At 41.4% G+C, this 15,261-nt stretch overlaps 2 protein-coding genes across 2 annotated transcripts; one reads left to right on the forward strand and one right to left on the reverse strand.

Moving 5' to 3' along the window:
- Window positions 1-417: 417 nt before the first annotated feature.
- Window positions 418-12,301, forward strand: T265_14469 (hypothetical protein; the record flags this gene model as incomplete). The annotated part of the gene is made up of 3 exons (XM_009173799.1): window positions 418-535; window positions 5,310-5,569; window positions 12,059-12,301. Coding segments are annotated over 3 exons (615 nt in total), but the record flags the coding sequence as incomplete, so codon positions are not given.
- On the reverse strand, window positions 8,882-11,132 carry T265_14468 (hypothetical protein; the record flags this gene model as incomplete). Its single annotated transcript, XM_009173798.1, has 3 exons — window positions 8,882-9,094; window positions 10,885-10,925; window positions 11,003-11,132. Coding segments are annotated over 3 exons (384 nt in total), but the record flags the coding sequence as incomplete, so codon positions are not given.
- Window positions 12,302-15,261: the final 2,960 nt, after the last annotated feature.

A 15,261-nucleotide genomic window follows, 5' to 3' on the forward strand; every position in this document is an offset into this window, starting at 1 on the left:
GCTGTAAGACGTACTTGACTTCCGAGTAACAAGCGCCGGTCTTACCGTAGTTGATACTTTACCAGTCGAGTTAAGCATGACCTCGTAGAAACCCTGACCTCACGCAGAACAATCAAGAAATGATTGTTCGTAGCTTCGTCCTTGCTTTTATACAATCCTAACATGGGACCCATATGGCCTTGAGATACTGGCCGTCCTGTACTAACTGGGCAAGATGGTAACTTTGCGGATGTACCTAAAATAATGGAGGACGTTGTATGTTCCCACTTGTTCTTCAGGGAATTAGAGGAACGGGGCTTCACAGTGAGCACGACTTTTTGATGCTACAAGAATCAGCTTGTGAATAAGTACAACGAAATTTCTGCGTGAACTGTCGTTGTTTAAACGGACAACATAGAACGCTGTCGTCATAGCACTCACAAGATGAATTATGAAGACTGTCCCAGAAGACATGAAGTTGAATCGTACTTAAGAGAGCACAAGATCCCTGAGTTATTCCAAAATTTGACTTCCCTTTTGATATATCACAGACCAGGTTAGTTGACGTGTACAGGGGCGTTGTCCACTATCACTTAAGTGACTGATTGTAATTTTAAAATGTGCAAGATTAATCTGGCACCTTTTCAAACTCAGCAACTAACTAAGGTATGATAAGATTTTAGCTCAAATAGGGTCTTTTTAAACCTCTGATTCCTCTTCTTTTGTCCATTTGAACATGAATCTGCCAATAATATGACACTGCACTACTAACTTTGGCAGTGTTTATTAGCTTAGTGAAGACCACGAATCACTGTACAATTTCAGACAGTACCACCATGCAGACCACACAGAACTATTGCAGGGTCACTGTACGTCAATTAGGTGGATGCCCACGCAATAATGTAGTTTATTTAATAATAATTTGCGTTCACATTCCTTGAGAAATGTCAAAAAATTGCTTGGAAAGATACGCTTTTCCGCTACCGGAGTATTCTGTTACACTAGGCTGTGAACTTGATGTGGGGAGAACATCCTGTTGAAAAATTTTGATGATACTGCCACCGTGACAAATCTACCCCTTTTTAGAAACTGTCATAGATGCCATCGTCGGCGTCGACGTTAGAAAATGACGGCAATGTCATCCTTACGAGGCCGATACGTTGAGAAATCGCGTCGATTTGGACGTCGTCTGAAATCTTGAAGGGCTAGTGATGGTTGGCAAATGTTGTCAACGTCAAAATAAAATTCAATTTGAATGCTTTATGTTTCATTCCTCAAACTACTCGTAAATAACTACTCCGGCAATATGCTGGTACTCTATAATAGGCGCTATCCAAATGTTGCAGTATGAAAAGTAGTTCCTGGATGATGTACACTCCAATTCAAAAAAGCAGCGCCCTCCACCATTGCTGGTTTGCTCACCCTTCATAGGGCCAGTTGCGCACTGTATGATGTTTTGCAAGTCCTGCAGCCTGATCTGGTAATCAGCGTGCTACAGTTACCTAACTTTCTCAACGGTGCCGTGACAACTGGCCCTGTAAAATCCCCGTAGAGCATCGAAAAATATCGGTAGTTTCTCTTTGAATCACTGACCTAGTCCTGCGCATGAGCATTTGTTGTGAAGAGGTCGAATTATGTTAGACTTAGGTGGGCCGGTTACAATCCGGGGAACTGAAGACATTTAATGCGTTCTAATTAAAACTTTACTAGATATGTTCATCAAGAATCCGTACTGCAAGAAGTGCGCAAGCTGCAGGGAGAGGCGTTCAAAGTTCCGGAGCGTTTAACGTATCTTGGAAATTGTAGTCTTTCTGATCGTAGTATGACAGATGAAGTCAACACACGAATCTCCAAGGCCAGGGTCACGTTTTTCAATTTGAGACATCTGTGGCGTCAAATCGGTATATCCATGGATCACATTGGACGTGTTTATAGAGCTATAGTGAGGGCTGTATTGTTGTATGGCGGTGAAATTTGGTCAGCGTAACTACGGCGTCCTCTGGTGTCCAACAATCGTTGCCTCAGGGCCATAGTTGTGTGAACTGATGTTAGAAAATCCGAAATAAAGCAGTTAGGAAGCAAGTTCTCAACCGTGCAACGGAAACATTCATTAAAGCATGTATTTAACGCCAGAAGCTGTGTCAGCTGGATTATGCGCTGTGTATGCCAAACTACCTTTTGCCGAATATATTGTTGCTTTTTGCCCAACTTAGAGTGCAGAAAGTAGAAAGTTGACCAAACCTTCACCTGTACACTGATGGTGCTACTAGGTTTTCTGGACGAGGATCGCGTGATCCCTATTGCGCCTGGTTGGAGATCCTGCAAGACTTAGCTGTTAATCGGTGTTAATGGCGTTTCAGTTGTCATTTTCAATCTGGGTTGCCTAAATGGGAATCTGGATGTGTAAGAACCTTGGAACAATTGTAGTGAGCTAACCCTTGGTCCCTAATCCGCTCAGTTTTGTGCTTTCTTCACAGCAAGGCTCACAAATTAATCATGGCTGTATGTCAGAAGAGCACCGACTTTGAACACTGATGTAATGCTGTCGATGAAAACGATGACGAAGATAATGCTGCTGCTGCTTCTGCTGCTGCTGCTGCTGCTGCTGATGATGATGATGATGATGATGATGATGATGATGATGATGATGATGATGATGATATCTCTACAGATGTCAGCAGAACTTTTGAGATATACAGGACTAATAGTAAAGGCTTGCCTTGACAACAAATGAGTCAATCTCCTGGGAAGATACCGCTGAAAACTATTGTAGGCATACTTTGTAGAGAGCCAGACAAAACTATCAAAAGCTCTTGACAAAATCCTTGAAAACTGCGTTTAAGGAAATACAAGCCTTCACAGCTCGGCAGTGACATTTGAAAATGTTTCCGGCCCCTAAGATTCCATACTTACAGATTAGCAAGCACGCGCCAACTCTTTTACGGAATACTTAACAAAAATCCACGGGCATGTTAGGAACAACAAAAAGAAACAGTACAACCCTGGTACGAAATAACTGCCTACAAAATGCTCTGTACCAACTGCTTCTACTCAAACTGGGCGCCATAAGATGTGGTGTACCTGAAATGCTGCGTGTAATTTTGTTGAAAAAATTCCTTATGCCTAGACACTGTTGCCGATGTACCTGAGTATGTTCTTTTAGTATAACCAGGACACTGAACTGTTGTCAAGAACGTCAAATCTGTGGTACTGAAGGATAACAGACTCATTCGTATAAAGTCGGTGACCACTTAAATGGAGGATCTTGGATACTCGCCTTTACTTCTGCGGCCCACTTAAGTAAGCTCTTAGAATGATTCTTTTGTAACCAATCCGGTATATTAAACCTACTACGGGTATGGCAACCTTTACTCTGTGCTACGACGGAAAAAACCCGTGATGCATGTGATAAACTCAGCACACTGTTTGTCTAGTTTAGTTTAGTTTTTTGCATACAATGAACAATTACCAAGGGTACACCGGTATCTTCTGCTACAGTTTTACTCACTCATATATTCTAATGGCAAATTATTAACCACTCAGCTTTTACGTCATTTTGGTGCCTATCTGTCTTGTCACCCGAAGGAGGCACGGGGGCTTCGACACTGCCTGGTTGATCAAGTCTTGACAGGAGCTGTCAAGAGGAAAAGTTCGGACTGGAACCGCAGACCTTCTTGCATTACGGGCATGTCTTTAAAACCGAGCCTTAATGGTAGCTTGCAACAGCTCGACAAACATCATGGTGTATTCAGGTAGGACTAAAGTTGATCGTATAAGGAAATAGAATGCCCCATTGGTATTTGACTATAAAGACGAGACATTTGAGCTTACCCGATAAGTCTTAGCTACACACGAGGAAAACTATATTTCTACACTTCACAGGGAGACGACGTGTTGCCATCAAACTGTAACCTGAATAAGCGCAACTAAAGAGTGGGAGATTTTTCTTGAAATCCACAAAATCTTTTTGGATAGTATTTAGCTTTAAAAGCATTCAACGGAACTCCAGTTATTTAAACAGCATTAACATGACAGCGGGTAAATTAGCCCTGTTCAGTTGGTGATTTTAGCAGGCGCACATTAAGCAAGCATGGCCAATAGATGATGTCCCTTCAGTTTTACCGTTCTATGTATTCGAATCTGATTCGGATTCTGACGAGCACTCATTTAGCCGGTAGTCCTGTTGAAACGGTAGAATTTGAGTATAGTTGAAGAAACTTCCGTCCTAAATTGAAACTTCAAACGTTTTCACTACTTTTTAAAGTTAAGTAGCTAATGTACGATGGTAAAGCGAATAATTTTGGGTACCTTCCACATAGTTGAAAAAAGGATTACGCTGAGTGACCTAGACGACAGGGCTCGTTGATAAAGATATGGACGGATGCCTCGAGCACAACCGGGGAGACACTTCTTGCGAGCACTACGACGTGCATAATTCCTATGGTACAAATATGACTTACTGGATAGTGTGATCTGTTTACCTACTGCTATTGGATCAAATGCACTGAGCACCGCTCCAGTGGGAGATCATAGTGGTTCGACTGTCCTTCCTGATAGCCAATTTTCTAGCCAGTCTTGTTTCTCCCCAAGTTTTACAAGACATGGGAGTGGAACCTTTAGGAGTTTCAGGTAAATGATGAGATAATCTTTTGCGTATGTCACACTAAAAATAAGTGAGCCGAAGTAACTATACTTATCAGACATCACGTGGTAAATACAGTGTAAGGACAAAAACACAGAACAGTTGACAGCTTGCACACAAAATTACTTATTCACACATCCAGATCCAACAGCACTGACGTGGCGAGCGATGTATGTTTTGTCTCATATTCGCCAGTAATGACAAGACACTTGTTTAGGGTCAGGAAGATTTGCGTGTCGGAAGTGCATCTCAGGTATGCTTTTCAAAGAAGGACTATTCTGCATCCTTTCTCTATATATTGACTGTTTTCTTGAGTATCTCAGAGATTTTTCTTTTCACCTTTTATAGAATCAAGCGGTTTCCCGCGTTCACACTTTCATTCCAGGCTCCATACACTCAACAGCTGTATCTTTTTGGAATAGCGTGAACCTCAACATCAGACTAGAATCGTTACACATGCGAAAGCCTGATCAATGCATTTGTCTTATTTTAGCTGTTTTTGAAAAATCCTAATAATACATATGTGAGAGTTGGTATAAGCTCAGCTTCATTGCCCCCAATCAGTGCTAGACGTGTTTGCTTTAGGAAAACTCAACTTTTATTGTTGCTTACGTAAACCAAAAATATCTTCCGTTAAAAGACTAATAAAGAAACAAATGAAAAATTTACGTTTCTTCTTTCTGCCCAGATAATCCGAAGCAGTTTTTATGGGAACAGTTGAAACAGCTTCGGGACGCACAAAATTGCACTCAGGAGCCCCCTTCATTGTTCACGCGGGAGAATGCAGAATCGATTTTCAATATGTTAGATCCGTGTGAGAAAAATGTGATCTCATTTGATCGTTACTGTCATGCGTTGGAAACACTCGGCATAACGAAATACGACAAAAATCCTGATGGGCTAGAAGGCGATTCTATCAGCAAAGAGACTTACCTCACAGAAGCGCAAGTGATATATTTGTCTTATTGTTCTACTATACAGCTCTCAGGGTTTGCTAAAGCTGGCTAAAACCTACCGCGAGGCTTGAAAACGATCGGTCCGTCAGGAGTAATGTGGAAGCAACTTCAACCCGTGCTCCGTTCACCAGAGACTGTCCAAGATACTAAAAATATACCATTGTACCTTTCAACGTATAAACTTTCTTTTGTCTCCACTGAATCAACCACGCTTGCGAGGAAGCCCTCTGTCTGATGGTCTGTTTCTTCTAACAAGAAGAAAAACATGCAAGGATTCGTACTAAAGTCTATGTTTATTATTCAAAGTAACCACTCTCTGATTGACATTTTAGACAGCTAAGTAACAACAAGCTGGCAAGCCCACTGGCGTTCACGACAAATTCACTGTCTTTTCGCTGACGCGATCGATGATATATCAAGACTGCCGATAATATCGACCACCTTAGCAGCAAAATTGCCGCCATTCAACCGTAGCATACAAGACATTTAAGGATTGAATTTTAAAGAATTAAATACATCCAAAGTTATCCGCTCTAATGAACCCTAACAAAAAGGAAACTCGATTTCACTGCTTTCCAACTTTGGTTTGGACTCAACAGAGTAGCCAGTTCCAAAGAGGAGGGCTTTTCAAACAGAGCGACGTATATAAAATTTAGCGGCTTCTTCAAACACCGACACTTAACTCCAGGTGAGTCCGTTCAAAAAGAGTTGATGTGCAATGCTATGACACTGTAAAGTTAGCAGTGTAATCATGATAGACCTGTGGCTGGTACCTTTTCAAAGAGATGACTTTCATACCAGAACCTAAAGACCTGCCTAAAAACACAGCTTAGGGAAAATCCTTGAATACAAGTCAGTAGTACATCTATGTGAACTTCTTGTGTAAATCCAAGCAAGAATTTGGTCCTGGTTGAATAAGAGGTTAAAATCCAGTCTAAAACACTAAAATGGGGAAACGGATATTGTTTAAACGTCAGCAGTCCTAGATCTTTTCAGCATATATCTTACACGTTTAGTTTATATTCACATTAAAACTGACGCAGTAGCATAAATAGAATTTCAGGCTAATCAATGATACTTTTTGTCTGGCAGGTGTTTGAGCCACTCCGTCTTATCGGTATCACCAAAGTGCCATCAAACCTGAGTCAACCATGAGGATCATTGGCGTACAGTTAAGTAATGGTAACCGGTGAATCCGTCGTTGCAGTGCATTATCTGTGAAAAACTGACTATATGCGATGACCTCTTTTAACTCAGAAACTATTGCAACCATATTACTGACAAGTAATTGCCTCTACTATTAATTACGACCACCATATGTTAGTGTAGATATCTCACAGTGGGTGGTAAACAAGCCAAAACCTCTCCAATAGCAACCCAAATGACAACAAACTCATTCAACAAAGGACTTTTGACAGTCTTTGATATCACTCATACCGCTGAACGTACTCAACTTTGCGGCGCACAATGTGCGGATAATCATGGGGAAATTTGTTTGGTGATTTTAGGTAATGCACTCATACCAGATTGGAAAACATATTTCCTACGAAAGAAATGTCGTCAGCGCATCCTTTCTGGAGATAAGTATATGAAGCGTTCACTCTAGTGTAATTTGACCCTCCCTTAAATTCACTTTTACGGTGGAAAAAATAAAGGATCACTTTTTCACCCGACAGACTGACGAAGTTATGCACGGAGTTTTATCCACTACAATCTCGACTTGATTGACCAATGTATGCCAACTGCTAGCTTCATTACCATTCAAATGAAACAAGAATCTTAAGCAGATGAATGTTAGGAAAATCCTCGGGGTCAAATCAAATCAGATGACATTTTCGGCAAACTGAACTGACCTTTTAGCTCATAAAATCGCATAATATTACATAAAACTGCATACAAACGGAAGAACGTTTCCTGCATTCATTAAGCAGTGAGCTTTCGGTACGGGGTGGTATATCGTGAGGTTGATTAACATTGAACTACTTGGGAGGTAATAAAATACAAACAAATTAAGAAGTGTTTCTGATATGGAATGATGTGTTTTTATAGTTGCTGTTGGAGAATTACAAGGCGCAAGCATGCCGTGGCTAGCAACTTGAAAGCTGGATTGCAGGGTGTCAAGAAGACGGAATTCGAAACAAGATAATTAGATCATTGGCCAGCATGAATTCCATCGAAATAACCTTTCAGAATTACCTGTGCCAAATACATGATTCAGTGACAAGAGAATAATGTGATAAACTTTCTTAACAGGTTACGGGAATGAAAACAAGGACACAGTACATCCCGTGGGGGATAAATATAAATAACGGATACACCCGCAGTGCCCGAGGATACCGTAACATTGGTCTACGTGCACTAACAGCCGGAGAACGAACTTTGAAAACTGGCTGGACATTGCAGGTCGATTGATAGTGTCACGCAAAGATACTGAAACGAACAAAAAGGAAACAAAGAAAAGTGAGATGTTACTTAAGACGTTATTATAACGCCATCCAATAGTGAGTGAGGAGAGAACATCTTGAAGTGTTTGTAAAGTGGCCGCAAATGACTAGTTATTTGATCAGGTGACATTCATTCAGCATGATTTTAGCCATAAATGTGCCGTGGATTTGTGATGCTCCAGATGGGTGAATCAACGATATGAATGTTACCATAAATAGAGCAAAATTGAGTTTTGGAAGCAGCGTAATTCAAGTCGCCGGCAGATGGATTAGCTGTAGAAATTGGTGCTTTGTTGAATCGGCGTGACAAGACCCTGAAGCCAAGCTGCCAAAACTTTGTTGCTGTCCCATTGGAACACAATTAAAATTTGCTAAGAGTCGGCAAGCAAAATAACTACCGAGCGTACTATTCATCGAACTTGTCGTTTACAAGAAGCTTTTGCAAGTCAACATCTGAATTTCTACATGCTATTGAGGACAAGATACACTAAAGAGTGGAAAATCGACGAACAATTTCATGCTTATGGGAAATCACCGAATGTAACATATTTTGGTTATTAGTTGGTAGCTAAAAAATTATATTAATCAGAAATGAGTATACTCATTAGGACCATTGCATTATCAGTCCTTCAGATGTGTTGTTCACATCATGGAAGCCGATGTCCGTTAGGTAGTGAAAACAAATGCGAATATCGTGAACTACACACATTTGCAAACTAATTTGGCTTATCGAGGGACTCACCTGGAACCCAGCTGAATCACTGGTTTGTTTGTTTCCATTACAATTTACCTGACCCCCGAAGCGATGACCACTATGGTGCTCTATTTCTGAATGCAAAGGCTAAATTTGCTGCAGGTCAGAAGGAATGGACGATTCTAGCAAGAAACAACCTGTGTGAACAAAGACGGAATGTTGAACAGACGTGTGAGGTCACAAACAAAGACAATATGGTTTGGCTCTCAAATGAATATGTATATTCCAAAGGAGTGAATATCAGAACTCGTCCACTATGGTGTCGACAATGACTAGGGGTGCAATATGGTGCCTGCGCTCTTTCTGCCGTTTCAATGAGCTAAGCGAAATATCCGGAGATGGCAAACACCGTGTCACGGTCAGTGAGGAGATCCACTTCCAACGTCAGAGCCTTTTGTAACCAACTTTAATCTGATTCCTACATGCTCTAAATAGATTATTAAAGATACTTTTGCTCTGACTGATAGCGCAATACCTAATATGATTGTGCGACACCACACGAAAGTGACTTAAAACACGAGGAAAGAATCACCTTAAGAAATCTCTATGGAATGAATGATTTCCCAGTTACAAAGAGAATGGTTGTAGAACGGATAACGAAGCTCTAGAGCGACTGGTCTAACTTTCACGTTGTAAGTAGTATGCTTTCTGGACGGTTGGCAAAAGCTGCTGGCTTTTCACATTCTAAGGACTGACACTTCAGTAATAGTGTAGAAAGCTTCAAGTAAGTGTTATACAAACTAACACCCACGGCCACTTCATAGCCACGTGCCTCATGCAAGAAAATTAGCTTACATTCGAAGTAGTTTTCAATGAGATGTAAATAACACTAAGAGAATACCTTGCTTAGCAAATATAAATATGGTCGTTGGTTTGTTCGCTGAGCTGAGCTGGGCACTAATAAATGCGTGATCATCCTGTTCTATAAGTTGCAATACTTTTAAGATTTTTTGTTTCAGCTATAGGAATGGAGTCTGTACTTTTGTTATCCATCTATGTTACACGCAGGTACAGGTGGTCGGTAACTGTTTTTTTCTGAATTTGAATAGCTTACACATGTGGCTCTGCTGAGATGTCATGCATACTGCTCACTGCCCAAGTAAAGCACAGCCAAGAATCCCCTTAGTGAATTAGGACACGTGGATGCATAGATGACCGAGCGCTTTTAGACCACGATCGGACCACCGAACCAAAGGTAGTCAAAATTACGATTTTTTCAGCAGAGTTCAGTATTTATATGTGTCAAATTTTAGTGTACCAATCGAACCACATCCTCCGTGCAATCAAAGTATGTTCTTGCGGACATGCAACAGGATTTTAGGCCAAATTTTCGCCTTCAAAAACAACTAAGAATTCCCAAGGCGGCAACAAACAATTGATTTTCAGCCTTCAGGACGTGCACGAGTTCAACAGTCTACGAACAGCGAAATTGTTCTCACCAACCAGTCCCTTGAAAATGTCCGTATTACCTAATCATCGGTAGAGATTTGATGACAGCGCACTGGTTTTTATCAAAAAGACGAACTAGCGAGTTTGTGCCCTGTCCAGACACATGATTAGGTTGGTACTCATTAACTGCACCCTTACTCTAAAGGTTATTCGGATACAGTGCTTCACACAGACAAGTTTCCGACCGCGCACAATCATGATCAGAAGTATAACGGGGTGAAATTCGGCAAAATGTGCGTTAGGACCTAATTAAACCATCAATTTACTTTGGAGCACGCTTACCATGAGCACCATGGATCACTGCTTCCTATCAAGCGGGCTCAGAAACAAGCCTTTGTTACACTGAGCGGTTCGGCAGAAACCAAAAGGTTCAACATCTGTCGGGGTTTCAAGTGTCGTTCGTCAGGAAATCTCCGCTATGTGTTCCACAGGGTCTCAATACGGACTTTCCACTCGAGTAGCAGGATCAAAGTCGCTCGATATTTTTTACAGTTAGCTTGAGAAAACTCAACTTTGGGACAGTTCTACTTTCTTACTGTATTAACTGATGCCATTTTAAGAAATCCAAATCTTGCAACAAATTTCACACATGTTATATGGTACGTACGTAACAAATCGACCAATCATGAATCACCTTAGATAGGTGCCTGTCAGGCTAACCTTTTCCTGCATAGCAGTGACATGCGTGAATCCGAATCTAACTGCAGTCACGACGAAAAAACGGTAATCCGTTACCGAGGTGTGAGACGCATTGCGGTGTTTCAGAAATAGCAATGACGTGTAGGATGAGCATACCAGTAATCAGCAATCAATGCCGCTGAGATATCAAATCCTTTGGAGGGCGAACGAGGTAGCAGCCGTCGAGCCAGTCGTTGCTGACTGATATTCTCACCTTGAAAACGTAACTTTCTAGTTTAGGTGGCACCATAATTAAAACGGTTGTTGGTTACATTCAGATTTGACGTGCATTCTGGATCCCACTAAATAGCCTTTTCACGGTGGTAGAAAACCACTGAATCTCGATATTTTTTAAGAATAGCAACACTCGCATGAGTTCTATAAACGCTGGGTTCTGCAGACCTCTTAGTTTGGAAGGTAAAACCCGGATGAAGGATGTACTGGCTCCTCGGGGCCCACTGATTTTCTCACAATACTCAAGAGGCCGTTTATTATGAAGTCATACTGTACGACTTAAATGGTTTCTTACAGACACGAAAACATAAAACTTGTTGCCCTTACTGAGTCATAGGTTGACGTCATCTAGTTTCGACAAAGTGCAACTAATAACAGTTCTGAACCTGAGGCGTGTGCATCCATTGAGTACAGAGCGTGTTAGCAATGTGCGTAAGTACATAATAGCTCTGACATCTCCTTTTGGTGTTGATCAGGCGGCTGTTGCCAATTTTTGCAGTTAAATTGTCCAAGTCTCATCAAGATGTTGATTGAACCATCTTTATGTAAATCTCTTCCATCGATCGAATGGAATGGCGCGCCTAGACAAACACAGTCCTTGTTTTACCGTCAGATTAGGGTAACCACTCTAAAGGCATTGAAAAGTTCACCAGCGTGCTCCAATGGCCCAGACCTTTAAAGGTCTCAGTGTTGTGTAAATAAAATGTAATCCAACTGCCAGTTGGAAGGTACCGTTGCATGAAAGAGGATCGAAATCACTACTTGCATTAGATGCCCTGCAGAGATGGAGTTGCTTTCATTTCGTATCGGACGCAAACTGTAGATCTCTTAAGTAAAACAGATTGTCGCTTACTGCAGAGAAAGTAAGTGTTCTCGATGAAGGTAGAGGATAGGCCATTTCCAGTGCATGTTATCCTTCAAGTCATTGATGATCAAAGTATCAGCCAATAATTTGACTCAAGTAAATGTAAATTCGTTCAGCTGTAACACCTTCCCAATACGTAGCTGCTATGTCACCCGAAGGAAGCACGAGAGCTGGGATACTCCGCGGTTGCCCAAGCCTGAACAGGGGAAGTCGAGAGGCAGAGGTCGGTTTCGAACCACGGACATTCTGGTCAGTAAATTCGCGCTCTCATCACTTGAGCCATCTCGGCCTCTGAATCAGGTAAAGTTTCAACCTAACTACTGCCATGTCACTCAGATGAATATGTAGGAAACATTTTATGCCAAGGCACCAAATGGTGAAGGTCAGAAAGTGAATGAACAACTGCAAGCGTTTCTCTCTGCAAGATTGTCAAAATTCTATCAGGTCAAGATTAGTGCAAATCTACGAAAGCCACTAATTCCCATTATACTACTCATCAGCTATGTGAATTTCGTTCCATGAGGTGTAAACAAGGGAGGAAATTAAAAACCACTGCTCTGTAACGGAAGCTAATAAGGTTCACGATATTTAGCACCAGACATGGGTTCCGAATTTCGTTTTTGTTGGGAATAAACCCAAGTGATTTAAGGGACCCGTGGCTTTTCAACGATTGCCGTCTGGTTCTGATGAGAATAGATAAGGAAAAGGTCGTGTTCCCCACCTACCGTAACTGTTACGTTCTATTAACAGTTCTTAAAATGTTTCAACTTGTTTTAGCCATCTAACGGGATCACATATATATTCTTCCGAAGCTCGAAACTAATTTCGAAAACAAATAGATGTATAACCCTTTGTTTCTCATCTTATTTGTTCGAATGATTCTGTGCGGTATCGTTTTTGCAAAATTTTTTGACGCGTAGGTTGGCTTTAGAAACTATACTTGTGCGCTCCTGATAAGTTTTTAACTCATCACTGCTTGACTTGCATATGCCAATAATCGAGAAAATTGAATTTTGCGAGAAACTAAAGTTAACACTTGAACAAAATTGGTGGATCACGTGACGTGAATGTCTACTTGATTGGTCGATTCCGGAAGGGGTGTACGAAAAGTTCATTCGCCACACATCCTCTCAGATTTGTGTGATTGGAAGCCTCTCGCCCCCCATAATGCGTCGCCAAACATCAGCCATTGCTCGTCGGAACAGGACCAAACGGTATAAATAAACCGCCAAACTTCAAATTAGAACCTAATGCAAATGCACTTTACAGAACTTCACTGTTGTGGAGCGTGCCCAAACTTAGAAAAAAGCAGCCATCATGCTTTTGTCGAACAAAACAGTGAAAATTTCGGTAGCCGATGACAAACCCAGCCCGATTCACGTGGATGGGCAGAAAGTGCAGCCGGTGTTTTTTCCGCTCCGTTACCCAACTACTCAAGCAGCTATTTATGCTCAAGCAAGATGAGATATTTTCTTAATGAAGCAACTCAAACGATTCAGGATTGCTGGTAAGACTAAGTGGAGGCAAGCCTGTTTTTTAGTGAGTTAATGGTGATTAGAATCTGTTGTATGGAGTTGATTTCAAGTAAGATGACAGACCGGTAATTCCTCTAACCAGGATGTTTTGTGACACACGAAAATATCATTCAGTTACCAAACCGGCGTCCATATCCTATATTCTGTGAGACTCACTTATTCACGGTGAAACACCAACAGATATGACACTTGAAACGTCGAAGTTCAGAAGGACGTATAGTAAGTGGACACGAAGAGCTGGTAATGAAAACCCTACAAACCTATCATGCTAAACAACCCAAAAGAAAATCACTCCACGACGGACCCTTCAATTAGGTTGGAACGCATGCTTCAATAGAAACTACGCGCTGCCGAACTGCCGAGTATCATCCGAACACAACTATGCGAAATGGAACAAAAGCAGTAAAGTTAAGCAACACTTCAGCGTAAACAATGATGGTGCACCTAGAACAAGGGGAAAAGTTCACGGTACTTTCCAAGATATGTGGAATACAGTTTAAGGGCCACTGCCACAACTCGATGAGGTGGTGAATTATTTCTAGGAATGCGCCGCGAATCCCCTTTTCGGCTGTCTTGTACGAACAACGTTTTATGTCTACTTTCCTCGATCATGAACATAAATTGTAGGCAGTTGGATGATTCTTCAATGAAATGGAGCCAGCACAGTTCATATTAGAGACAAACCACTAGCAATAGGTTGAGTACAGAAAAAGCCGAGTGTGATTCACAGATTGACCATGTTTACAATCGGTGGAAGTGCTAAAACGACAGACGCTACTCAGGACCTGACGGGATACAATAATAATACCCATGTTATCAGCTCACACATGTTTCTTTGGTAGAGTCCGCAGTTTCTGAATTATCTTCGGGCATTCCCAGCAGTAGAACTACCACAGAGTTTAGTCCTTTTACATCGTATCCATTCAGCACACCTGCCTAACTGATGTTATGTCTAATTTTCTTTTATACAAAATGGCAACAGCGTACTCCGTTTAATCAGGAGTAGCAGCTAAGAAACATCGTGGGAAATGAGCATTCTGTATGAATTATCTTTGCTTGTTTAAGAACAAAAGCTGATTGTTCATTTCATTTCAGTACGGTTTGCAAAGATATCCGTTCAGAGAATCCGAACCGTATACCGATTTTCTTACCAGGGACTGGTTCTCAAAACATGCCCACTGTCTACGTGGCCATCTGAACCTGAATGACTAGCTTAAACAAGGGAGCAGTTAGGCGCCCGTCACTGCTCGTATTTCGGTTGTAACTATAATGAGCGTCATGGGAACACGATGATATGATACAACTTCCCTGGTTTATCCAGTGCCGCTTTGCCCAGCCGTTGAGCTCGCGGCTGGTTGAGGTAGTCCGTGGATCTAAGTGAGTGCTAAGGGTCACCTGATTTCCACAATGCTAACTGATTGTAATTTTCCACAATTGTTCATAAAGTGATATGATTTCTGTAAACCACTACCAAGGCCTAGTGCTGGAGTGCAACACTCAATTAAAAAATGACTATCAAGATAAAAAGAATACGCAATGACTTTGTAGATTCCATCCTTTATACGTGGACTTCTACCAAAAAAGTCTTGTCCTTTAAAGAAAATGAAATGTTTCAGAGGGTTTTGGATTTATTGCTGGGCAACTTTTCGCTTTTGACACAAAAGCTTCGTCAGGCCAAGTGAGTAAATAAGTAGGTTGATTGGGTTTTAAGGCAGTCAGGGAACC

Source organism: Opisthorchis viverrini, assembly GCF_000715545.1.
Source record: "Opisthorchis viverrini unplaced genomic scaffold opera_v5_199, whole genome shotgun sequence".
NCBI classification, from domain to species: Eukaryota; Metazoa; Platyhelminthes; class Trematoda; order Opisthorchiida; family Opisthorchiidae; genus Opisthorchis; species Opisthorchis viverrini.